This window comes from Lycium barbarum, chromosome 7 (genome assembly GCF_019175385.1).
Source record: "Lycium barbarum isolate Lr01 chromosome 7, ASM1917538v2, whole genome shotgun sequence".
Lineage (NCBI taxonomy): Eukaryota > Viridiplantae > Streptophyta > Magnoliopsida > Solanales > Solanaceae > Lycium > Lycium barbarum.
In genome coordinates this window covers 134,379,204-134,405,140 of record NC_083343.1, presented here as the reverse complement: position 1 = coordinate 134,405,140, position 25,937 = coordinate 134,379,204, and the positions used below count along the sequence as shown (strand labels likewise).

Genomic DNA, 25,937 nt, shown 5'->3' with positions numbered 1-25,937 from the left:
TAGTGTTTGGTTATAGTTTTGTAAAAAAACATCCAGTGATTTGAATGTAGTGAAAGTGAAAACAATAGTTTAAGTGTTTTTCAAATTCCAAATACAATTTTATGGCTAAGCGCTAATTATCAAATAAATTGAAAAATTTGTTCGAAATCAATAATTCTCATGGCCAAAATGGGTCCTAGATTTTATCCTAAACTTCCCCTCACAAATATTTTGAGGCCCATGTAAACTGAAAGAATTGCCCAATCATACAAGAGACAATTCGCAGTAATGCCCTTATTTCCGGGTGGTCTTTAATTTTTGTCCATCAAAATAAAAGTATTTAACTTTTGCCCTTTGTCTAAAACCTCAAGGTTTCGGTTTGAACCCCTGCTCAAGCGAAAATAAAAATAAAAAAAATCGCTAGGCAGAGGTTGCCTACAAACTCTGCCTCATCGGGCATAGTTTACCTACAAAAACTCTACCTTAAGGTAGAGTTTTGCAGGCAAACTATGTCTCAGCAAACTCTACCTTAAGGTAGAGTTTTCAAAATTCTGCCTTGTGAATTTAAGTTCTACCTAGGAAATTTTTTTACTAAGTGGGGGGTTCGAACCCTAAACCTAGGAGTTTTAGGCAAAGAGCAAAAATTAAAGACCAGTGCATTTGAAGGGCATTCCGCACAAAAAAATGATCCGACAGTCCTTCTAGTGGCTGGTCCAGTTAGATGAACAACAAAGAAGTGTGGGCAATTCTCAAGAATGCTCTTATTTTGGGGGTGGTCTTTACTTTTTGCCCTTCGCCTAATATCATGAGGTTTAGGGTTATTCGAACCCCAACAGTAAAAAAAATCGCAAGGCGGACTTTTGTAGCAAAGTTAGGCCTCAAGTAGAATTTTGAATGCAAACTTAAGGTAGAGTTTTGCATTCAAAATTCTGCCCGCAGGTAGAGTTTTGCATTCAAAATTCTGCTTGAGCTAGAGTTTTGTATGTAAAACTTTGCTTTGTATTTGCATGTAAAACTCTGCCTTGCAAAATTCCTTCTTTTTTGTACTGAACTGTGGTTCGAACCCAGAACTTTGAGGTATAAGGCGAAGGGCAAAAATTAAAGCCCAATGCTTTTGAAGGGCAATTCACACAAAAAAGTGAAGAAGTTTTTGCATGATTTCCTTCAAACGCACTGGTCTTTAAATTTTGTCCCTCATATATGTGGTCTTTAATTTTGTCACTGCTATTTATTTAAGGAAAATATTCAGACCTGCTTGAAGCAGGTTGCTTTGCTCAACATAAGTTCTATAATATTTTTATTTTTGGAAATTGAACTTTTATCTCTTTCGACATAGATTCTGTAGTATTTTAGTTATTTTTCAAATTATATTGAGTCTTAAAAGTTTTGCCTTATCCGGCAGAATATCGTGTGGATGGTATGATACATTTGCTGAAGCAAAACATAGCTAGCGTTTGGCCATAGATTCACAAAAATATTTTGAAAACTTGATATGAATGAAGTTTTTCAAGTTTTGAAAATATGTTTGGCTATAGTTTTTCAAAACATATTTCACTTTTTATTTTGGAAAACATGAAACATTACTTATACCCTTAAGTTTTAAAAACTATCAAGAATACCCTACCATGCAAAACATACATACTCGCTAATCCCAAATCATGCACCAACATGAAATTTTAATAATAACTGCAAATAACACACTTACTAGCTACTGCAATTCAAATTACAATACAAAGATTCATTTTTTCTTCGCAACGAATTTCTACAGTTGACAGAACAATTTTCTCTAGGGTTTCTTCTTCTACTGTTTGGGTACAACTTAGCTCGTTCTCTTTATAGAAGAGACTACTTTAATTATAAAAATATGGTAGATACAACTTTAATAAAGGAACATGGTAGATAGAATTAATTAAATCATAAATAGATGAGTGTTTTTTTTTTTTTATAAAATACAAAGTGTGGGGTAAATTTTAAAGTTTTGGAAAGGCCAAAACATATATCTTGACCTAAAAACATATTTGAGCTGGAATTTAGGATTTAAATATATGTTTTCAAAATCTGTCAAAATTCTATGGCCAAACATAGATTTGAAAACAAATCTTCGAAATATGCTTCCAAAATCTATGGTCAAATGAGATCGTAAACTATGCCTGCGAAATCTAAATTATACCATGCGAAAAATCATAGGACCAAAAAATTAAACGCCGCAAATTTGAGGGCCAAAATTTAAAGACCACCCCAATCGGATCCTCAATTTTGAACCCAAATTTCAACTCTTTCTAAAGCATCAAAATTAAGCTCCAGTTTTTCTTTTCCCATGGCTTCCACCACTTTCTCAAGCTTTCTATTTGCAGCCTAACCAATTTGTATGTTCTGTCCTTCTCTAATTATTACTAAGCCTCAATTTTAAACTGATTTGCAATACAATGCTCTATCACGTGTACAAAAAATGTGTTCTTTTGTATGTAATAAATTGTTAAATCTGTTTGATACCTAAGTTTATTCATTTACCATGCAAGTTTGCATTTTTTTTTAAACCCCTTGTTAGATTTCATTGCTTTGCCACTCTGTTTGTGTATAAAGAGTTGATCTTTAGAGTGAACCAACCTTTTGTATGTTCTGTTTATCTCTAATTATTATTACAGTACCTTTTTTTTTTTAAATTTATTCTTGAACTTTTTATTGTTAAAGCCCGAATTTGAACTGAATTACAATGCAATTCTGTATTACGTGTACGGGGGTTCAATTGAATCCACTTCATTGGAGAGTTACAATGTGCAAATTGGGTAAAAAAGTGTTCTTTTGTATTTGTAGATAAATTGTTGAATATGTTTGATAGCTAAGTGTATTCACTTACTGTGCAAGTTTGCATTTTTTGGGAAAATTACGCTCTATGTCTACTGGGAGAAAATATTTACGCCGTGTAGCCCATATTTTGAGTTTGTTACCCGGTTTAGCCCATATTTGTGTATAAACACCTTTTTTTTTTATACGCTTTTGTATAAACACCTTTTATACAAGGCTGATACATTATGTATAATGCTTTCCCCAGGTATAATGTATAGATAAAACATATAGAGTTACGTGGCGTAATATTTTATGTTGGGCTGTATATTTTTGAAAATTTCCCTTTTGTTTTTTTAATCCCCTTGTTAGACTTCATGGCTTTACCACTCTGTGTGTATATAAAGAGTCAATCTTTGGACTGGAAGCTAATTTTTACTTGTTTCTTAATACTTCAATTGAAATTATCTAATTAGCGAGTGCTTTGATCCGAAAAAAGTACTAGGAGCTCGGTTAGATTGAGCTCAGTTCTTGTTGTTATTCACTATCTGACATATGAAACCTAGTAAAAGCCAAGCCTTTTACATCTTTGAGCCAGAAAATCCTCAAATCGTTTAGCTAGAGTCCTTTGTGTTCCAAACGAGGCGCTCAGCAGCAATACATATAGATTGATAGGTATAAATATCTGAAACCTTTGTGCATTAATTAAGGTTTGGTGTTTAGTATTTATGCATAAAATGGGAAACACAGAGATTTGGTGCCTGGTGATTTACGGTGAGAGGGATAGGAGATAGAGGAGAGGAGAGGAGAAAAAACAGAAGAAAATGAGCTTTTTTTCTAGTTCCACGTTCCTTCAAGGAGTGTTTTTCTCTGTCCAGCTCTATAAAATCGATGCCACATGAACATGGTCAACGGTCAGAGGCGTTTATTAATAGTCATTCCGCCAAGTAGAGGTGTTTAAATGGAAAAATTAGAAGTTGGGGGCCGGCTTAAAAATTGGGTGCAACTGTATTTTGTCTCAACTTTTAGCACCTTGGGATGGCTGTGGGATGAGGCAGGGGGGCTTCTTGGGCCTTATCCTGATTGAGGAAGAAGGATACGACAGCCTTCACAAGTGTAAGGGAGAACGACAAGTTTAGAGATTAGAATATGTTTTGAGAAGTGTAAATAGTGTTTTGCATCTAAGGAGGTGGGTTTCAACTGAGTAGTATTAGGGGAGTTTTTAATAGAGAAATGACTTCTACTACATATTATGGACGCTATATTTGCCAATCTACTCATCGCCTTGCTGGTTTACGTGTAGCAATTTTGTAACTTGATCATTATGGCTGGTGAATCTTTTCATCCATGATTGTTAAGCCCAAGGAGTGGAAGCTGTACCATATTACAGGGTACTTGAGAGTTCAGTTTTAATGTTGTCGTATCCTACTCTATGCACCCTTTTTTTCCAACATTTGAATGAGAAATATAAACCAAACATTCTGGATTTCTGCCTGATTGTTACCTCCAGTCCAGCTTTATAAGTACCTTTATATGTTTTATCTACAAATAACTTAATTCATTGGATTGACAGTGTCAAGCTGATATAGCTTTGTAAGTCAACCTCTGGCAGTTGGAAGGAAGCAATACTTGCCTTGTCGCATGGAATGGACAGAATTAGCTATGTCAAAACAGACAGCAACTGAAAGAATATGAGAGACAAGGTAGGGCTTGATTAACATTTAGTAGCTGGGATACAAATATACAATACAGGATCTGCTTTGCCTGTCAACACATTTTCATGTTAGGACAAAAATATCAGATTCACAGCATTTGCATGCGGTTATCAGTTTATTCAATTCCTTGCAGTTCATGTCACCTTGCATGATACTAATCCATTGTTACTGACTTTTTAGTTAACTTATCTGAAAATTAACTTGATCTCATTAAGTATGAGTCACTTGTGTTTGGAGGACTGCTAGATACTCGTGAACATATTCCCTTTTTGGCATTTGGATTTGAAGCATTTTCCATGAAGTTTTTTTATCAGAACAACAATTCTCATGTCCGTTTCAAAAATCAAACTTGTTATTGGAAAACAATCCAAACAAAACGACTACTTGGTCTAAAGACGGTTCACGTACAATTATTTTCCTTTTTTAGTTTCAAAAACAGAGCAACAATCTGTCCACACACCAAAAGTTTGAAGAGTTCCTTATCCAAATGTCCTTGTTGCGGATGCATTTATTGGTGATGATATCAATACAACCTTAAGTGGTACTAAGATAACTATTTTTAGCATCATGATAATCCTGATGTTAGTTTGTTCTCTTCAGGATCCAAAATTGGGTACAAACAAAACTTCGTCTATGACAGCTCAACCAGAAGGGCCATCAATCGACCTTGAGGAATACTCGGCATCAAAGACTCTGATTCCTTTTGACCAACCAGTCCCTCTACTTCGAGGTCCCATCAGGGCTGGCCCACAAGAAGAAACAGCTGGGCGATTCATCCTCGCATTTAAAGACCCTATCTCCTGGGCCTCTGCATACAAAGCTTGTGAGTCTCAAGTTATTCAACAATGTGAATCCGGAGCTAGGATTGGTTGCTCCATCGTAGCCTCAGACAAATGTAAAACCCCTTGGTGGAAATCATTCCCTGGCAGTGCTTCCAATCAAGACTTTGCAGAGAGGGCGAGATGTGAAGAACGTGAAATGGAGGCTTGCCTCGAAGCAGCAAAGGGAAAGTGCCGTGAATTCGCAAAGCAGAAGTGCTTCCCAGCATTTCGTGATGCAAGGATTGCAGTAAAAGGTTTGAGTCCCAAGGTGAACCAAAAAGAGTTATCCAGGCTAATTTCTTGGGTGAACTTTGGGGACAAGTGTCAGATAACTGATCTTTGGAGATTAGAGAGGCCTTGGCTTGAGTTTAAGTCACAGCTTGAAGTAGCTTATTGCAAAGGGAGTGATATATTAGGTTCAGAGACACAGAAATTAATGAAAATTTGAGAACTGATTTTCAAAAATAGTGCATTGAGTTTATTTTATTAGTAAGTGAAGTTTAATGGGACTGCGAATGTTCTTGATCCCATACTTTAGAAATCTTTCTTTTGCTTCTTGTATTTGACATTTGCTGCTGTACTGATTGTACACTACCACAATATAGTCAAATGTGCGACTTTGACCAAGTAACACGCGTGGCTTGGATTACTATGTCTTAGATTTACAGCACATTCACAGTTCGATTCAATCCTCTTGGGTCATGATGTCTTTCTTTTAAACAAACAACAAATTAAATACGTGACTTGACAATATATAGACTAGTTTAAATGAAGGTAAAGGTATTTGATCAACTTTCAGCATCAAATTGAATGAACTGTGGGAATAGAAGTGAAAGGGCCAGTTTTCAGACCAAGAATGAGCTAGAAAATAGCCATAACAAGCCATGAAATCACCACACACAGGGAATACCACATAAGGGAAGCAATTAACGTTAAGGTTGTCACTATCAAAATTTAATGAACAGACAAATCTGCATGATTTCCATAGTCAATGAGACGTGCACAGTTCACATATAGGATTTGACCCTTCACTTATACTAGCCAAAATGGGCACCAGTACAATTTAATATTGCATTTGTCACTGCGATGCAACAGGAAAGTGTTTTAGACGTAATATACTCACACGTACATCTTGTTCATCATTCTGCCCTCTATGGAGATATTGACATCAATACCTTTCCGTTATAACTACTGTACAATAATACACCAGCCATCAAATTTAGTACATATAACCAAGGAAAAAACCAACATCCTTGATAATGTTAGAAAATTGTGTCTCGGAACACAAAGACCGAGGACTATGTCGATTAAAATTGAGGGAGTCTATCGGCTAAGTAAAATACACCAGACCTTATAAATAAATTAGAAATAGCAGAAACTACAAAAATTAACACTACTAAAAACAAGCGAAAAAACGATGGACGAAAATTTATGGATAAAATCAAGGGACACTTTAAAAAAAAAAAATAGTTTTTATTATTTTTTACGAAAACCAACAGACGTCCGTCGGTTATTTTCGAGGAAAATTGTGCGGATTTTTTTTTTTTTTTTAAAGAATCACTAGATGGCCTTTTCTTTAGTAGTGTGTACCTCTAAATGTGAGTTCTCGTTCCTTTTTTTCATAGTTCTCGTTAAATCTAACAGACAGAGTTCGATGAATATTTTGTCAGAGATTAAAAGTGTTAACTTTTGGCCAACTTAAAGGACCAAAACTGTTAAGTGCATACTTAAGGGACTATTTTTAACCAACCCTCATAGTTGAGGGACCATTTTTATTAACTTGTGGTAAACTTAAAGGAACAAAACTGTTAAATGCATAGTTAAGGGACTATTTTGAACCTACTCTCATAGTTAAGGGACCATTTATGTCCTTTTCTCTGGCTCGATATATATAGATTTGTTCATTGAGGGAAACAATTTTTATTTTAGGAAATTAAAAATATTCCAATAGGTAAAAATACTCCAAAAAAAAAAAATGCAAATTGTGATGTAAATAAATGATTAAAAGTTGTCTTAATTTATTTTAGGCAAAATATGCAAACAGGTCCTCAAACTTGGTCTCAACTGTTAAATATGCCCTCTAACTTTGGGTGTGCATAAGTAGGCACCACAACTTGTATAAAGTTGAACATGTAAAAACACAAATGTTAACGTGACACATAAATTTGAAAGTGTCTACATGATCATTTTGTAAGTTGAAGTGTTCAACTGACAAAGTGGAGATAAGTCGAGGTGCCTATTTATGCAAACCCAAAGTTAGAAGGCATACCTGCAAACTGTGACAGGGCATGCTTATATATCTTTATTTTAAAAAACATACATCCTTGTAATTGAAGAAAAAAAGATCAAAATGGCTTTCAAGTATGCATTTAAAGTCACTTAATCCAGCAAAATATGCTCTTATTTCATACGAAACCTAACCGAGCATAATTAGAAGACCAATTGGGGGCAATTATGAACCTACACACATACATTAAGGACATATTTGATCCAATTAAGTTCTTAACTACAAATATGCAACAACTTAGTTAAAATATGGTGAACGTTTTCATCAATTTAAGCCCTCACATTTTGTGCTATCTTCTCTTTATATACCATCAAACCACCAATCCCGCAAAAGTTATGAACAGTACACTGATAGTATTTCTTTGTACATTTGTTCAACAAACCCTAACATCAAAAATCTCTTTAACTTTCACTAAATTCCATATCCCTTTTAGTTTTTTTTTCCAACCCCTTTCAGTCAAACCCAAATTTATTCATTTTCTAATTTTTGCTGTATTTTTTTGGTATTCAATCAAAAAGTTGTTGAAGAATTCAAATTAGTGTATTGGGGTTTCTTGAATTTAAGTGAAAGTAGAGATGATGTTTAGTTTGGTAGTAAAGAATACCAGTAGTTGCTAAGGTAAAAGAAAAAAAAAGAAAAAAGAAAAAAGAATTTAAGAGTATTGGGGTTTGTTGAATTTTAAGTGAAAGTAGAGATGATGTTTAGTTTGGGAGTAAGGAATACTAGTAGTTGCTGAAAAAAGAAAAAAGAATTTAAGAGTATTGGGGTTTGTTGAATTTTAAGTGAAAGTAGAGATGATGTTTAGTTTGGGAGTAAGGAATACTAGTAGTTGCTGAAAAAAGAAAAAAGAGTATATTATGCATTTAAAAAGAGAGGAAATGGTGGATGAGAGTGGTGGATTAAGTGCTAATAACAAAGGAACTGGAAATGAAGATGAGGGTAACGCGTCGCCTATTCCTAAGACGGTTGGTTATTTTCGATTTCTTTGCTTTTATTTTGTCTCTGCTTGTATACATGTTTGCATTTATTATTAGTGTTTGGGCTAACTTATATGCTAAAGCCAACAATCATAGGGTGTAAGTAGTGTTGTAAAGAGGATTTGAGCTTGTAATATCTTGGTTTTCTTGTACACATCAAAATGTAAACATGCTCATTTTAATTATTATTACTCTCTCAGTCCCAATTTATGTGATGTCGTTTGATTGAGCATGGAGTTTTAAGAATGAAATGAAGACTTTTGAAACTTGTGGTCTAAATCGATCCATGGACAAATGTGTGGCTATAAATCATTAAGGGTAAAATAGAAGTTTAAAGCTAAAGTGTTACTAAATACGAAAAGGTGTCATTCTTTTTGATAATGACTAAAAAGGAAATAGTGTTATATAAATTGGGACGGAGGGAGTATTAAACTATTCCATTCGTACCTGCTACCTCCTACCAGTCTAGGTACCTGGCAACTCTATGTACCAAGTAAGAAGACATTCACCTAACATTTTTTTTTTATATTGGAACCTTGATCTCCAACTTCTTAACCTACTTGATTGACCTATTTATGACAAGCTTGGGTGCAAATATAATCTTAACGTTGTGGCATGTGACGTGTTGCGAGAATCAATATAAATTAATTAACCATGCCTCATTCTGTAACTAGCTGGGGCTAATGAATTGTTTGTATTCACTGGTTCATTAAAGTTTGGCTATTTGCACTATGACTGTCAACCTATTGTAATCCTCCTACATGTGAGTATCGAATAGGCTGGTTAGTTATTTTATTGAGTATGTCCTTTTATAGGACTGAGTGGACAGAGAAAAACTTTTCTCAATCAGGAATCATTTTCATCAAAATCGAAACATAGTATTATTTTGTCCTGTTGTTCCTTGTTCTTATTATATTAGTCACTTTATATTAGTTACAAGCCTGTGATTCCGGGACTGGATTAAGTGTATAACTTTATTGGGAGCTCATTCTTTAGGGTGCTGATTTTAGTTAGTTCGTGATTGCGATAAACTAAAGGAGCGAATATAGAAGCATCATATTTGTATGAAGGTCACTTATGAATTGAAGTGCTTGCATTTAGATTTGCTGTAATTGAAAGTTAACCATTTTCTACTTTGATGAATTCAGCAGGGATTAAACTGTAAAGTGAACTTGTGTTTTGTTTCTGGTTGGATTTGACTTTCAGGTGCAAGTAGGAATGTCGCCAGTTTATCAGGTTGGAAGGAAGTTAGGTAAAGGTGGTTTTGGTCAGGTCTTTTTGGGTCGTCGTGTTTCTGATGGTGATGAACCTTCAAATGGTCAAGGGGCTGTTGAGGTATGTACTTGCTCTTCCCCTTCCCCCCCCCCCCCCCCCCCCCCTCTCCCCCTCTCATTTCTATGTTAGACAATTTGTTGTCCACAAGTAATATAAGGGTTTAACTCTCACTGGTTTATCTTTTTGGCTCCGGGTTGCACTGAAATTTGAGCATAGAAATAGCAAATGCTGTAACTGTGGACCTCCAAATGAGTGGCAAGTTTACAAGTATGGATATGGACCTCTTTTGAAGTGAATGGATGCTCATGTTGGAATATGATTCTGATTGGACTAAACTTGTTTTGTTGAGCAGTACTGTTGGAGGCAGCCATGGAGTGCCTAGAGTGCATTATAAAGGGAGGGTAGGAGACTATTATGTAATGGTATGTGTGGTGAAGTTATGCTTTTTTCCGCTAAATGTGCAGTAGAATTATGCTTTTGCCATTAATATTAACTGACATAAACCTTAACATTGGCAAACTACAGCTTTAAAAGGTTTAGTTGACTTTTGAGTCAGAAAGTCAAATTAATTGTTGACTTTTGGAACTCAAGGAAGGTTCTGCAGTGAAATGTTGTAACTAGGGGGAGTTCTTTTGAATGATGACAATCTGTATGGGCGGTTAAAGTAGTTGACCCGCATTATTTTGGTTTCATTGGAGGCCTTCAGGTGCTCTTTTTCACTGGTTGGTATGCTACTGAGTGTCCTTTTCAGGAATGACAAGTAAAGACTGGTTCTTTGAACAGTGACTTAGGTAGTTTCTTTGATAGGCATAGGCTTTTGGATAGATTGATGCTTTCTTTTAAATATTTTTTTGGATAAGATAGTCGTTTTGGATTGAGCCTTTGGTTTGCTTGCAGTTAGTGCTGGTACTGAGATTATTTTGAAGAATGTGGACAGTGGTTCGTGTATTTATGTGTGTTGGGATCACATAAGGATGCACTTATTGACCACATTAGTTCTATGCAGGTTATGGACATCCTAGGACCTAGCTTATGGGATGTATGGAATTCCTCTGGGCAGGCGTAAGTATCTAATGCTTATTTTCTGAGCAGACTCTTTTTTCTATGCATGTCATTACCTTTCTTTGTATAGAGAATATTCAGATGTAAAATTGGACTTCAAGCAATAGAACTTAAGAGCTTCGCTAAGCTTTTCTACTATTGCAGGATGTCTGCAGAAATGGTAGCATGTATTGCAGTTGAGTCTCTGACAATTTTAAACATAATGCATGCGCACGGGTATGAAATGCTCCCTCCTTGTTACTACTACTATTATTATGTCCAATCTAGTTGTCCAGCTGGTGGTTTCATAATTTATGTTAATACTTTTGAACTTTCCTGCTGGATCCAAGTATCTTTTCTAGTGATTGTTGTTCTTGACCTCAGTTATGTGCATGGAGATGTAAAGCCAGAGAACTTTTTGCTTGGTCAGCCATCAACACTGCAGGAGAAGAGGTTGTTTCTAGTCGACTTGGGACTAGGTAAGAGCATTTATTTTACTGTAATGTAATATCATAGCTATTATAGATTCAGTATTCCATTAATGTTTTCCTAACAACCAAATTACAGCAACAAAGTGGAGAGAAATTGTGAAAGGTCCGCATGTGGTACATGATCAGCGACCTGACATGTTTAGGTCAGTTATATGTAGTGTTATCCTTAGCCATAATTTTGGTTTCTACCACTTGTTCTGCTTATCAACCTTTTGTGAATGAACTTCTAGAGGGACTGTTCGATATGCAAGTGCTCATGCGCACATGGGATGGACTGCCTGTAGAAGAGATGATCTGGAATCACTTGCATATACACTCATTTTTCTTCACCGAGGAAGGTTGCCATGGCAAGGATTTCAGGTATCTGTAGTAGCTTCTCTCGAGTTTTTGAACTGCAGTAGAGTCAAGTTGTTCTTTTCAACTTCCAGCTCGTCCTGCAATAACAAGTTTTTGTTCTGATGACCATCTTAGGGAGATAACAAATCATTCTTGGTCTGCAAAAAGAAGATGTCAACGTCCCCAGAAATGCTTTGTTGCTTCTGTCCACCACCTCTGTGAGAATTTCTCGATACAGTAATCAACTTGAAATTTGATGAAGAACCTAATTATTCAAAGTTAACCTCTTTATTTGGGAGCTTGCTTGGACCTGATCCTGCAATAAGGCCAATTAACACTAATGGTGCCCAAAAGGTGGTGTTTTGCACGTCTCACCAACTTTGCGTATTTACTTGGGCTTATGTATTTTGACTGTCTATAACCTTATCATGCTATTATTGTAGATGTTTCAAGTTGGCCAAAAGCGGGGGAGATTAAATCAAGAGGAGGATGAAGAGCAGCCTAGAAAGAAGGTTCGCATGGGAGTTCCTGCAACACAGTGGATTTCAATTTACAATGCCAAAATGCCCATGAAACAGAGGTGAAGATTTCATTTCACATTATGTGCTTTTCTCTGCAAAGCAATTGAATTATGTCCTACGTGCTGAAATTACATTATTCGGTATATTCTATATTTTTCTTTGTGTTAGTACCTTCTCTTTTGTAAGGCAAGTATAAGTATAATTTTATTAAGCTAGTACCAAGAAGGTATGTTGTTATATTACCAAGAGGGTACTGCAAGACATTACAAAAGAAAATTACTCCTAACTTGTTACAACTTTGACATCATGGTGTCCAAAAAAGATGTTCCACATTTTCTATCCTATACTCCTTGCAAAACAGACTATGGATACAATTGGATTTAACTACAGATAAATGCTGTTTTTTCCTCTTCAAAGTATCTCTTCTTCCTTTCTAGCTAAATACTCCACATGATGCACAATGACAGTCTTACAAATCTGTTTCAGCTTGTTAGTACCTTTTACTGATTAATGTTTTTTTTTAAATGGTTGTTCGTTTAGTAGTAAAATCTTCAATTGTACATCTTTGGACAATTTTCTTTGATTCCCCTTTTTTATGCAAATTGGTGGTATGAGGGTGGGTAGCCACCTCATGGGTGGTGGGGAATAAAGACGGTTATTGATTTTGCTATTGCAAATTTCATTTAGGCTGATGATCCTGTGCTCAGGGAGACATGTTTTATTCTGAATTAAAACACGACTCTGGTCATTGCTTTTGGATTTGCAGACTAGATGCTGATGATGCATATCGTTTTGATAAGTCGTTTAAATTTGTTTGTTATTTGGAATTTTTTTTATCGGAAACAGCCTCTCTACCCCACAAAGGTAGAGGTAAGGTCTGCGTACATTACCCTCCCCAGACCCCACTTGTGGGTTTACATTGGGTATGTTGTTGTATTTGGAAAAATTACTGACGTTTTTATGCATAAATTTTGCTGTACTTGGAACTAAGCATTGCTGTCTTCAAAAAAAAAAAAAAGTTATTCAGCACAGATGCGCTTTTTTTTTTTTTTTTTAACTGAAAAGTCGTTAAGAGGCTGTAATATCGATAATCCAGCAACCAGAAGGTGCTGCAGATTGCGCGATTAGGAATCTTTTCCACCTTTTTTTTTTTTTGTACGTGCTGCTTAGGCTCTTGCTATATATGCTAAGTAATTGAGGCAGATTTTTAATAGTTCATATTGTAGTTTCTATGTCACTTGGAGTCTTGGGCGGTCTTGTTGTGTAAACTCGTAAGATGGACCTCTATTTCTGAGATAAAGATAGTTGTATTAGGAAATTTGGTACACTCTTCAGAATCAAGGAGCCTACTGTTGCTCGTATAGTGTCAATGTATCCAAGAGTTGTATTATCATTTATCGATTTTCAAGAACTTCTATAAACCTAGATAATTTAGTTAGTGTTTCGGGGCACACTCTTTTGTCGCAGTTGATTTAGTGTAGTATTTTGAGAATCGTCCTTTATCTGTTCTTGACTTAGTGTAATGAGTTTTATTTAGCTTTCAACTTCCAATAAAAATCACTTTGCATAAACTTATCTCTCGGCTATATTTTTTGTTTTTATTGCCTTTGGAAAATTTCGGGAATATCTTTATATGAATTTCATTGTGGAGAAGCTTGATGATCTTGTGCTGCATTTAGTTGGTACATAAACTTGAGCTGGTTGTTTTCACTACTTTTAACAGCAATTTGCCCTAGAAGTGTGAAGTAACATGATTGGGAGAAATATATGACTTACTGGGCTATTTAGGTCACATGGAACTTTAAATAATATGATAAAGACTGGCTGCCACTATACGGTTTTAAGTGCCTAGATATGGTTACTAGAAAATTAGAGATTTTCAAGGATGACATTTTGTGGTCATGCTCCTTGATTTCAGAGAGTCCTGGTCTGTTCAGTATGTGGTGGTAATTGTAGATAATGTACTTCATGAGTTTCTTTACACGAGTGCACTATGTAATGCGATGTAGCTTTTTTTTAGGTACCATTATAATGTAACAGATGCAAGGTTGGCAGAGCATGTGGAGAAAGGGACCGATGATGGACTATATATAAGTTGTGTGGCATCTTGTTCCGGCTTGTGGGCTATTATCATGGATGCTGGAACTAATTTCACATGGCAAGTTTATGAGCTATCACCATTGTTCTTGCACAAGGTAAATGTGAATTCCGTTTATTCCACTATGCTAATGGATCCTTCATTTGCCATGTACATGTACATATGTCAAATGGTGTGATGTTAGTGTACGGTACTTGCATATATTTTTCAAAGTACAATAAAACTTGGCCAAAAAGGCGGCACGTACCCCTACCAAATACTTCCACATAATAACTTGTGTGTATTGAAGCCAAATCCATGCGTGTTATAACATAGTTCTTATTGCACTTCACTGCTGCTTCAACCTGATATTTAATCTATATTAGCTATCGTAATGCATTATTACAGGAGTGGATTATGGAACAGTGGGAGAAGAACTATTATATTAGTTCTCTTGCTGGTGTCACCAATGGAAGCTCTCTTGTTGTAATGTCAAAAGGTGTGTCCTCTAATTTCTGCAGGTTGATCCTATGTGCTAAATTTTGATTATTACACTTTACCTGCAGTGTTGTCAAAGGCTAGCGTAAGCCCTAAAGCTAGGTGCAAAACAAGCTGAGCTCTTCACCTTGCTTAGATGGCACCTTAGAGAAATCACCAAGGCGCTAAGGCATACACCTTAATATCAATGAGATTTGTCCCGAAGAGGCAACACTAAACAATAAATGTTTCACTTAATTATAATTATTTTAATTCCTTTGCCCGTGTAATTTTTATGTGCTTATATTTTTCTTTTGATGAAGTAATAAATTTTATTAATAATGTGGGCATGGAAACACCGTATACAACAACTCAAGAAGTATACCAAAAAGTGGAAAACCTACAAAAAAGGAGACCGTTCTTTACGAACAACACCCAATCATCTATACATAAAGAAAACTGATGGGGGCACCAAAAGGAAATAAGAGATAAGAGGCTATGTTTCAGTTGTGCAAAGTTCATCTCAGCGTCTTCAAAAGCTCTCTTGTTTCTCAGGTTTTTTGGTCTTATTTTTCTGTAAAAACAAATCATTCTTAGGTTTTGGCCTTTCATGAACCAAAGGCAGGACTATTGTCGCTTATTCTGCTATCTTGAAATATAAAGTAAGCTAACCAGTTGTTCTTGTCACTCTGTTTGTTTATAAAGAGTTGATCTTTAGAGTGAACCAACCTTTTGTATGTTCTGTTTATCTCTAATTATTATTACAGTACCTTTTTTAAAAAAATTTATTCTTGAACTTTTTATTGTTAAAGCCCGAATTTGAACTGAATTACAATGCAATTCTGTATTACGTGTACGGGGGTTCAATTGAATCCACTTCATTGGAGAGTTACAATGTGCAAATTGGGTAAAAAAGTGTTCTTTTGTATTTGTAGATAAATTGTTGAATATGTTTGATAGCTAAGTGTATTCACTTACTGTGCAAGTTTGCATTTTTTGGGAAAATTACGCTCTCTGTCTACTGGGAGAAAATATTTACGCCATGTAGCCCATATTTTGAGTTTGTTACCTGGTTTAGCCCATATTTGTGTATAAACACCTTTTTTTTATACGCTTTTGTATAAACACCTTTTTTTTTATACGCTTTTGTATAAACACCTTTTATACAAGGTTGATACATTATGTATAATGCTTTCCCCCAGGTATAATGTATAGATAAAACATATAGAGTTACGTGGCGTAATATTTTATGTTGGGCTGTATATTTTTGAAAATTTCCCTTTTGTTTTTTTAATCCCCTTGTTAGACTTCATGGCTTTACCACTTTGTGTGTATATAAAGAATCAATCTTTAGACTGGAAGCTAATTTTTACTTGTTTCTTAATACTTCAATTGAAATTATCTAATTAGCGAGTGCTTTGATCCGAAAAAAGTACTAGGAGCTCGGTTAGATTGAGCTCAGTTCTTGTTGTTATTCACTATCTGACATATGAAACCTAGTAAAAGCCAAGCCTTTTACATCTTTGAGCCAGAAAATCCTCAAATCGTTTAGCTGGAGTCCTTTGTGTTCCAAACGAGGGGCTCAACAGCAATACATATAGATTGATAGGTATAAATATCTGAAACCTTTGTGCATTAATTAAGGTTTGGTGTTTAGTATTTATGCATAAAATGGGAAACACAGAGATTTGGTGCAAAAAAAAATGAAGGCACAGTGAAGCTTTCTCTAAAGTTTTATGCTTTTGGGTCTTTACTCTTTTGGTATGATTCTTGAAGGAGAGATGGAATGAGGCTGTGAAGAAATTTTTTACGTCAAAGTGAGAATTGTTGTGATCCATATTCTGGTGGGTAAATGGCATGATCTTCATTAAGGAGAATCAGTGCCTGGTGATTTACGGTGAGAGGGATAGGAGATAGAGGAGAGGAAAGGAGAAAAAACAGAAGAAAATGAGCTTTTTTTCTAGTTCCACGTTCCTTCAAGGAGTGTTTTTCTCTGTCCAGCTCAATAAAATCGATGCCACATGAACATGGTCAATGGTCAGAGGCGTTAATTAATAGTCATTCCGCCAAGTAGAGGTGTTTAAATGGAAAAATTGGAAGTTGGGGGCCGGCTTAAAAATTGGGTGCAACTGTATTTTGTCTCAACTTTTAGCACCTTGGGATGGCTGTGGGATGAGGCAGGGGGGCTTCTTGAGCCTTATCCTGATTGAGTAGTATTAGGGGAGTTTTTAATAGAGAAATGACTTCTACTAGATACTATGGACGCTATATTTGCCAATCTACCCATCGCCTTGCTGGTTTACGTGTAGCAATTTTTTAACTTGATCATTATGGCTGGTGAATCTTTTCATCCATGATTGTTAAGCCCAAGGAGTGGAAGCTGTACCATATTACAGGGTACTTGAGAGTTCAGTTTTAATGTTGTCGTATCCTACTCTGTGCACCCTTTTTTTTCAACATTTGAATGAGAAATATAAACCAAACATTCTGGATTTCTGCCTGATTGTTACCTCCAGTCCAGCTCTATAAGTACCTTTATATGTTTTATCTACAAATAACTTAATTCATTGGATTGACAGTGTCAAGCTGATATAGCTTTGTAAGTCAACCTCTGGCAGTTGGAAGGAAGCAATACTTGCCTTGTCGCATGGAATGGACAGAATTAGCTATGTCAAAACAGACAGCAACTGAAAGAATATGAGAGACAAGGTAGGGCTTGTTTAACATTTAGTAGCTGGGATACAAATATACAATACAGGATCAGCTTTGCCTGTCAACACATTTTCATGTTAGGACAAAAATATCAGATTCACAGCATTTGCATGCAATTATCAGTTTATTCAATTCCTTGCAGTTCATGTCACCTTGCATGATACTAATCCATTGTTAATGACTTTTTAGTTAACTTATCTGAAAATTAACTTGATCTCATTAAGTATGAGTCACTTGTGTTTGGAGGACTGCTAGATACTCGTGAACATATTCCCTTTTTGGCATTTGGATTTGAAGCATTTTCCATGAAGGTTTTTTATCAGAACAACAATTCTCATGTCCGTTTCAAAAACCGAACTTGTTATGGGAAAACAATCCAAACAAAACGACTACTTGGTCTAAAGACGGTTCACGTACAATTATTTTCCTTTTTTAGTTTCAAAAACAGAGCAACAATCTGTCCACACACCAAAAGTTTGAAGAGTTCCTTATCCAAATGTACTTGTTGCGGATGCATTTATTGGTGATGATATCAATACGACCTTAAGTGGTACTAAGATTACTATTTTTAGCATCATGATAATCTTGATGTTAGTTTGTTCTCTTCAGGATCCAAAATTGGGTACAAACAAAACTTCGTCTATGACAGCTCAACCAGAAGGGCCATCAATCGACCTTGAGGAATACTCTGCATCAAAGACTCTGATTCCTTTTGACCAACCAGTCCCTCTACTTCGAGGTCCCATCAGGGATGGCCCACAAGAAGAAACAGCTGGGCGATTCATCCTCGCATTTAAAGACCCTATCTCCTGGGCCTCTGCATACAAAGCTTGTGAGTCTCAAGTTATTCAACAATGTGAATCCGGAGCTAGGATTGGTTGCTCCATCGTAGCCTCAGACAAATGTAAAACCCCTTGGTGGAAATCATTCCCTGGCAGTGCTTCCAATCAAGACTTTGCAGAGAGGGCGAGATGTGAAGAACGTGAAATGGAGGCTTGCCTCGAAGCAGCAAAGGGAAAGTGCCGTGAATTCGCAAAGCAGAAGTGCTTCCCAGCATTTCGTGATGCAAGGATTGCAGTAAAAGGTTTTGAGTCCAAAGGTGAACCAAAAAGAGTTATCCAGGCTAATTTCTTGGGTGAACTTTGGGGACAAGTGTCAGATAACTGATCTTTGGAGATTAGAGAGGCCTTGGCTTGAGTTTAAGTCGCAGCTTGAAGTAGCTTATTGCAAAGGGAGTGATATATTAGGTTCAGAGACACAGAAATTAATGAAATTTTGAGAACTAATTTTCAAAAATAGTGCATTGAGTTTATTTTATTAGTAAGTGAAGTTTAATGGGACTGCGAATGTTCTTGATCCCATACTTTAGAAATCTTTCTTTTGCTTCTTGTATTTGACATTTGCTGCTGTACTAAGTGTACACTACCACAATATAGTGACTTGACAATATATAGACTAGTTTGAATGAGGGTAAAGGTATTTGATCAACTTTCAGCATCAAATTGAATGAACTGTTGGAATAGAAGTGAAAGGGCCAGTTTTCAGACCAAGAATGAGCTAGAAAATAGCCATCACAAGCCATGAAATCACCACGCACTGGGAATACCACATAAGGGAAGCAATTAACGTTAAGGTTGTCACTATCAAAATTTAATGAACAGACAAATCTGCATGATTTCCATAGTCAGGCTGTGCAAGAATGAGACGTGCACAGTTCACATATAGGATTTGACCCTTCAACTTCTACCTACCTAATAAATGCCATGTTGGGTTTTTGTCTGAGAAGTTGCCAGCTAATGAATTTGAGGATATTCCCACTTGTAAGAATAAGGGGTGCCAAGATTCTATCGTTGCTTCAATATGATGAGGTCAAGTTCTAATCTTTATAAGTAGTTGTGCTATCTATAATAATGTCCTCAATCCAATAATACTTGTTGTTTGGGTTCATTGATGTTGTTATAATATTGGTATGTATTTGGTGTTGCTATACAGTAGTTTGAGTCAATGGGTGGTGTGACAATGAGTGTGAACTTTGTATATATTGCAAATATTTTTACATATTTTTATCCTTGAACTCACATGTATACTGATGTTATTACAAAGATCATCTTGTTTACTATAAAAATGAAATCAGAAATATACTGTGTGGTGGAGATGTTTCGGATGTCTTTGGAATGCTAGTAGAGATGCTTTTCTTATGGGTATCTGTAAGACATATTAATGTAGATGAGAAAGAAGTCAGTATGTATGATATGTTTTTCCATGTTTGGTTATGGTCTGAGGTGTTGCCTGAGGAATTTGAGGCTATTCCCACTTGTAAGAATATACCTCATTGCTTCAGTATAAACTGAAGTTCCAATCTTTATAAGCATGTACAGTGTTGTCAATCAGTCAATCTGATACACCTCCTTTACTTTTCTTCCCTCTTTCCTATATCATCTGCAGATAGTAAATAAATAACAATTTCTTTCTTTAATATTCACTCTTAAATTAGTTTTTCAACATGCATAGTTTTTGGGAGCCCTCTGGCCTTATCCCTATGGACGGGGACTTTGCCTCTAACTCTGGTTTGTGTGGAGAGGAACAAGTGTGATGTGACTTTCTCCTCTACGAAAGCCAACTACTACTTCTAGGTTATGTATAAGAGGAGAGCTTATGAAACATTTTCAAGATTTTGCATACAACTGGTTATGCAAAATCTTGAAAACATCACATTGAAGAATCTACCAAAATACAAGTTTCAGGGATTGCCAGTATCACTGTTTCTACCAATGAGCATAGGCATCACGAACCTGATTCAATTGATGAGAGATACTATGCTAAAATTTAAAAAAAATAAAGAAAAGAAGAAGAAGCTAATTTTACTTCAGCAATCTGCAACCTATTATTAGACAAGGAATCTGCTATAGCAAAGATGAACTTTGACAACACAAGGCCCCAAAATATGACAAAAGGTATACAGATATTCTTCAACAAAACACTACAGGCAACAGAGGTACACAGAACTCTATAATCACCGTTATAAAAGCAAAAAACTACTCACGCAGTCTTCCAATTCTTGAGATTTCAGCTAGACACACTCTTTGTCCATTTACATCTCCCGAATCGTTGCCTACAACTATTTCACATAAGGTAAAAGGAAAGAGTTAGATACAGAACAATTATCTCAATTCTCACATATTTATATAGAAAGAAAATAATGGAAATACAAGCTAGATCTGTCATTGACACCGAGTAATTGTTTCAAACGTCATTTTCTGTTGCAAAACAGGGGAGATCGTCATTGGAATTTCAACCCATAATAACACATTTCCATTTATAATAATTGTTTGATCACTGAGCTGTTCCTACTGGGATCTACTGGGATGATGGTTGAATATTTTCTGTGGTGACTAAAATGATTCTAAATGGTTCTGCATACATTAGGACCTGATGATTTACTTCTTCCTTTTTCTATGTATACTTTTCACAAAATCATTCACTTATCTAATAAAACAAGAAATATTTAAATGAAGATATAGTATAATACCAGTTACGATAAATTAAAGAAGAATCAGTATAGAGCTCAATATGCATATATACCTGAAGGTTTTGACATTACATCTTGTGCGACTGGGAACTTGCCTAGATGCCATTATTTCTTCTTCTTCTTCTTCTGTAATGCATTTGACCTCGCTGCAGCTTTCGCCTTCTCATAATTATTCTGTATTCTAAATCTTCAGCGATCCTAGAAAGCCAATTTGGATTTCGAGAAGAAAGCATGAGATATGCTATGGAGAATCCTATGGACAGTCCACAACCATATCCCATAAGAACCACTTTCCAGCTGAGTTCACTCAAAATTGATGAATCGTTTTCTTCATCTGCTTTGTTTGTCTCTGGTCCCCACTTACTTCCACAATCTTCCGAAACTGGGAATCCGCGTAATCCATCGTTGCCTTCATATGAATTGTTCTCAAATGTAGCAAATTGAGGTCCTCTCGGGATGCATCCTTCAAGATGGTTGCGGGAGAGGTTTAAAACTGCAAGACATGTAAGAGAAGCTAGTCGTTGCGGTATCTCTCCTGAAATCTTGTTGAATGAAAGGTCTAATGATTCCACTACAGATAACTCTCCGAGTGATGGCGGGATATGACCCTCCAATCCATTGTGAGACAGATTCAACATCCGAAGCGAAATGAGTTCTCCCAGAACACTAGGAATATGTCCTTCAAATTTGTTGTTTGAGAGATCCATAGTGCTGTACAAAGACAAGATTCTCACAACTTCAAGCTCCAGCCCCTTCGTTACAACAGTCACCGAATCTTGGTAACCTGTTTGTGCTTGATCACGTGGTGAGTTCATTGTTTGATCAATTCTCCTCATGCCTTTCAGATTTTGAAAAAGTCTTGTTGGCAACTCTGCTGTAAATGCATTGCAACAGAGATCTAACATCCGAAGCTGAGGAAACAAGTTATTAATCCTCAAAGTTCTGATGGGTCCATGCAATTTATTAGATCTCAAGCTTAAAACTTGTAGCTTTGGAAGAGTCCCCAACCACATAGGGAATGTATCATTGAGGTGATTGTTCCCTAAATCAAGAACTTCCAACTGTTTGCAATTGGACAAGGATCTTGGGATTTTTCCCTCTACCTTATTGCCATGCAAGTTGAAGCTTTCGAGTTGACTTCTGGAGCTAAAAGTTGTTCGGAGATACCCAGAAAGATTATTGTATTGCATATCCAAAACCTTGAGGTAGTCACTCATGTTACCCAAACATTGTGGAATTGTTCCCTTTAAATTGTTTCTTGCCAAATCTAGCACGTATAATGATTTCAAATTGCAAAATGAAGAAGGGATCTCCCCACTGAGACTATTATTTGATATGAAGAAATTGTTTACAGAGGGCAACAGAATAGGTAGCGACCCTTTAATAGAATTGGACCGTAAATCAATAGTTCTTAGATTAGAAAGTGATGAAATCTGGCCAATACTTGTCAACATGTTGTGGGATAGATTAAGATATTCCATATGCATCCAATTAGACCATGCCCAATCAGGAATTCTTCGTTGAATCTTATTATTTGAAAGATCCAAGTAACGAAGCTCCTTTGTTGATCTCAAAAAATCCAGTTCTTTTACTTCACAAGCGGACAAAGATAAGGACTCAAGATATTTGGGTAAGGTAGACTTGACTTTATTCTCATTGATCAGAGAAATACTATTATATGAAAGAACCAGCAGTCTAAGTTGTTTGAGATTTGAAAAGAAGCTGACATCTACATTGCCACTAAAATTGTTATATGAAAGACGAAGTTCTGTTAGATTCACAAGGTTCTGAAGTGACCTGGGAAGAGGACCTTGCAACTGGTTGCCGTCCAAATAAATCGATTCTAATGTATTGTACTTGAAATCCTCAAGCTGACCAGAAAAGTGGTTATCAAACAAGATTAATTCAGTAAGTGATGGGAGGGAGAATACCCAGGATGGTATTGCTCCATTCAGGGAGTTATTTCCTAGAAAAAGTAACTTTAGATTACGCAGCCCACTTATAAACAGAGGAATTGGTCCCTCGAGTTGGTTACCTCCAAGGGCCATAACCTCTAGATGCGTGAGATTCCAAAGAGATCTCGGAATCGGCCCCGACAAATTACAAGATTCAAGTATCAAGTACTGCAATACAGTCAAATAGCCAAGAGATTCAGGCAGGAAATTACCAGAAAAATTAACTTGAGAGAGAGATAACACCTTGAGAGATGCACTGCTGTTCCATTTGGTATTTGGAAAATCACCACTGAGCTGATAATAGCCCCATAAGACAAGTGTTTCTAGGTTGGGCAGATGAAAAATACTCTCAGGTATTATCCCATACAATCCCGTATATCTCAGCTGCAGAGTTGTTAAATGGGAAGAAAAATTTGGAGGAATGGTGGAAGAGATGTTTACACCACTAAGATCAAGCTCTCTTAACTGGGTCAAATTTTGAAGGAGCAATTTAAAATTGTGAGGTCCAAATAGCATATCATTGCTTCCTAAATTAAGAGACTGCAACTTGGAAAGATGAGAGAATTCAGAAGGAATTTGACCTGAGAAATCTGACCCGTAAAGATCAAGATGGGTCAAGCTCGAAAACTTACCAAATTCGGGTGAGATGTGAGAATTAGAGAAGTTATTCAGAGAAAGGTTGAGCATTCGGAGATGAGAGAGATGGAATAGGCTGCTGTTCGAATCAATCTTCCCTTCAAGTTGGCTGCAACAAAGGTCAAGTTCAATGACATGGCCAGTAAAATCATCGCATACAACACCATCCCATGAGCAGCAATCTCTGCTCATGTTCCAAGACCTTGTTTTTGGATAAGACCACGGACCACAGTAATAAGAGGCTGAGGGATGTACGGTAAGCGTATTCTTGAATTTTAGAAGGGAAATGCTTTCATCTTTGGAGCACAGATAAGTTAGGGATGAAGAATAAGCAAGTTGACAGAGAAAGAAAGATGCTAGTAGAAATAGGAGGTATTCGTAGCCCATTTTTGCAAGAAAGATTAGTATAAAAAGTTGGTAATAGAGAAAGAACAAAGAAAGCTGTGCTTTGTGTTATTCATAAATCAAAATTCATGAGATATATATACAGCACTGGTGGACGTTAAAATTCGAAGATTGTTATGATTTTTTGAGAAAATTAGTTAGATAATAAAAAAAAAATTGTCATCTTTAATTTTCTGTCTGAAATATTATACAAAATTTAAGCCAAAGAAACCCGAATCATTTTTCAGATTTTTTAACTAAAATATTCAATTTTCGAGAATACTTTTAAAAAAGTGGTTTTATTAAAAAATAAAAAAGTTTCGGATTTTTAATAAAAGCCATTTTTTCAGATTTGTTTTAAAAAAATAAATCAATTTTCTAGATTGTTTTTAAAAAAATTGTCACGTAAGGCACCACATAGAATAAGTTAAATGTCATGTGGTGTCCATATCACCTAATTCTAATGAGTACACTTGCTTATATGGGGATATATAAAAAATGAGAGGTATTTTTGAAACTCTGCTAACGGTAGGAGTATATTTGGCCCCAACTTGTAATGGGAGGGGTATATTTGACTACTGTAGCTAACGGAGGACAAAGTTAACCAATAACTAAAGTAGAAGGATATATTTGACCCTTTTCCCAAATGTTAAACCAGTGTTTGGCTAAAGTCAATGCACAAGTCTCCTTGGAAACTTCAAAAGAAAGCTGCAAAGGGGCAAACCCTTTCAAGTCATTGTTCAACATAATGCTTTGATAGCCGTGAAAATGGGGCAACTTAGAGAAGAAATGAAAGGACAATTCCATATTAATGAGATATTTCTAAGTCAATACAGCACTGGTGGATGTTAAAATGAGTCAAGCCCTGTAGGATCCTCGAAAATTGTTATGATTTTTTGAGAAAATTAGTTAGATAATTAAAAAAAAATTGTCATCTTTAATTTTCCGTCTGAAATATTATACAAGATTTAAGCCAAAGAAAACCTGAATCATCTTATTATCAAAAGTGTCAGTCAATATAGTGTTAATATATATTCTCATTGATATGAATTCAATAAGTTATCTATAATTAAAAACACGTTAAGAACAAAAGCAATACATGAATCTTTTATCCAATGTTTGGCTCAAGTCAATGCACAAGTCTCCTTGGAAACTTCAAAAGAAAGCTGCAAAGGGACAAACCCTTTCAAGTCATTGCTGAACATGTGCTTTGATAGTCGTGGATATGGGGCAACTTAGAGAAGAAATGAAAGGACAATTCCATATCAATGAGATATTTCTAAGTCAATACAGCACTGGTGGATGTTAAAATGAGTCAAGCCCTGTAGGATCCTCGAAAATTGTTATGATTTTTTTTTAGAAAATTAGTTAGATAATTAAAAAAAAATTGTCATCTTTAATTTTCTGTCTGAAATATTATACAAGATTTAAGCCAAAGAAAACCCGAATCATCTTATTATCAAAAGCGCCAATCAGTACAGTGTTAATATATATTCTCATTGATATGAATTCAATAAGTTATCTATAATTAAAAACATGTTAAGAACAAAAGCAATACATGAATCTTTTTAAATGCATCATAAGAGTAAAAATGTTAATCCAATGTTTGGCTCAAGTCAATGCACAAGTCTCCTTAGAAACTTCAAATGAAAGCTACAAATGGACAAACCCTTTCAAGTCATTGTTGAACATAATGCTTTGATAGCCATGAATATGGGCAACTTAGAGAAGAAATAAAAGGACAATTCCATATCAATGAGATATTTTTACGTTAATACACAAGTCTTTAAGTGGAAATGTCAAATGAAAGTGATAACAAGGTAATACTTCTACTTTAATAGAAAATGTTCACTCGCATTCGCATCCAATGTTCACACCAAACTAATGAATTCTTGGCATGTCTTTTTTACACGCTTTCTCACTTAAGTGTGGTTACTTAA

At 35.8% G+C, this 25,937-nt stretch overlaps 2 protein-coding genes and 2 pseudogenes across 4 annotated transcripts; 3 read left to right on the top strand and 1 right to left on the bottom strand.

Annotated features, from left to right (window-relative positions):
• Window positions 1-2,195: 2,195 nt before the first annotated feature.
• LOC132604621 (uncharacterized) lies at window positions 2,196-5,930 on the top strand. Of its 2 annotated transcripts, none has more exons than XM_060318210.1 (3): window positions 2,196-2,345; window positions 4,337-4,466; window positions 5,079-5,930. In XM_060318210.1, the coding sequence occupies exons 2-3, from the start codon at window positions 4,455-4,457 to the stop codon at window positions 5,745-5,747; spliced, it is 681 nt and encodes a 226-aa protein (XP_060174193.1). In that variant the 5' UTR covers window positions 2,196-2,345; window positions 4,337-4,454; the 3' UTR covers window positions 5,748-5,930. The 2 variants fall into 2 exon arrangements, with proteins under 2 accessions (XP_060174193.1, XP_060174194.1); XM_060318211.1 differs by lacking the exon at window positions 2,196-2,345 and adding an exon at window positions 3,549-4,154.
• A 1,778-nt stretch (window positions 5,931-7,708) lies between these two features.
• The window catches only part of LOC132604618 (casein kinase 1-like protein HD16), a 42,969-nt pseudogene continuing 24,740 nt past the window's right edge, over window positions 7,709-25,937 (top strand).
• Window positions 10,112-19,567, top strand: LOC132604619 (casein kinase 1-like protein HD16; annotated as a pseudogene).
• Window positions 20,353-24,074, bottom strand: LOC132604616 (receptor-like protein Cf-9). Of its 2 annotated transcripts, XM_060318208.1 has the most exons (3): window positions 23,610-23,748; window positions 21,076-23,517; window positions 20,353-20,611 (listed from the first exon to the last, which is right to left on the bottom strand). In XM_060318208.1, exon 2 carries the CDS (start codon window positions 23,491-23,493, stop codon window positions 21,118-21,120), a length of 2,376 nt encoding a protein of 791 aa, XP_060174191.1. In that variant the 5' UTR covers window positions 23,494-23,517; window positions 23,610-23,748; the 3' UTR covers window positions 20,353-20,611; window positions 21,076-21,117. The 2 variants fall into 2 exon arrangements, with proteins under 2 accessions (XP_060174191.1, XP_060174190.1); XM_060318207.1 differs by having other exon boundaries at window positions 21,076-24,074.

What these genes read in the sequence shown, in the direction of transcription:
- LOC132604616 (XM_060318207.1), bottom strand. Translation starts at nt 24,000, where the DNA reads ATGGGCTACGAATACCTCCTATTTCTACTAGCATCTTTCTTTCTCTGT.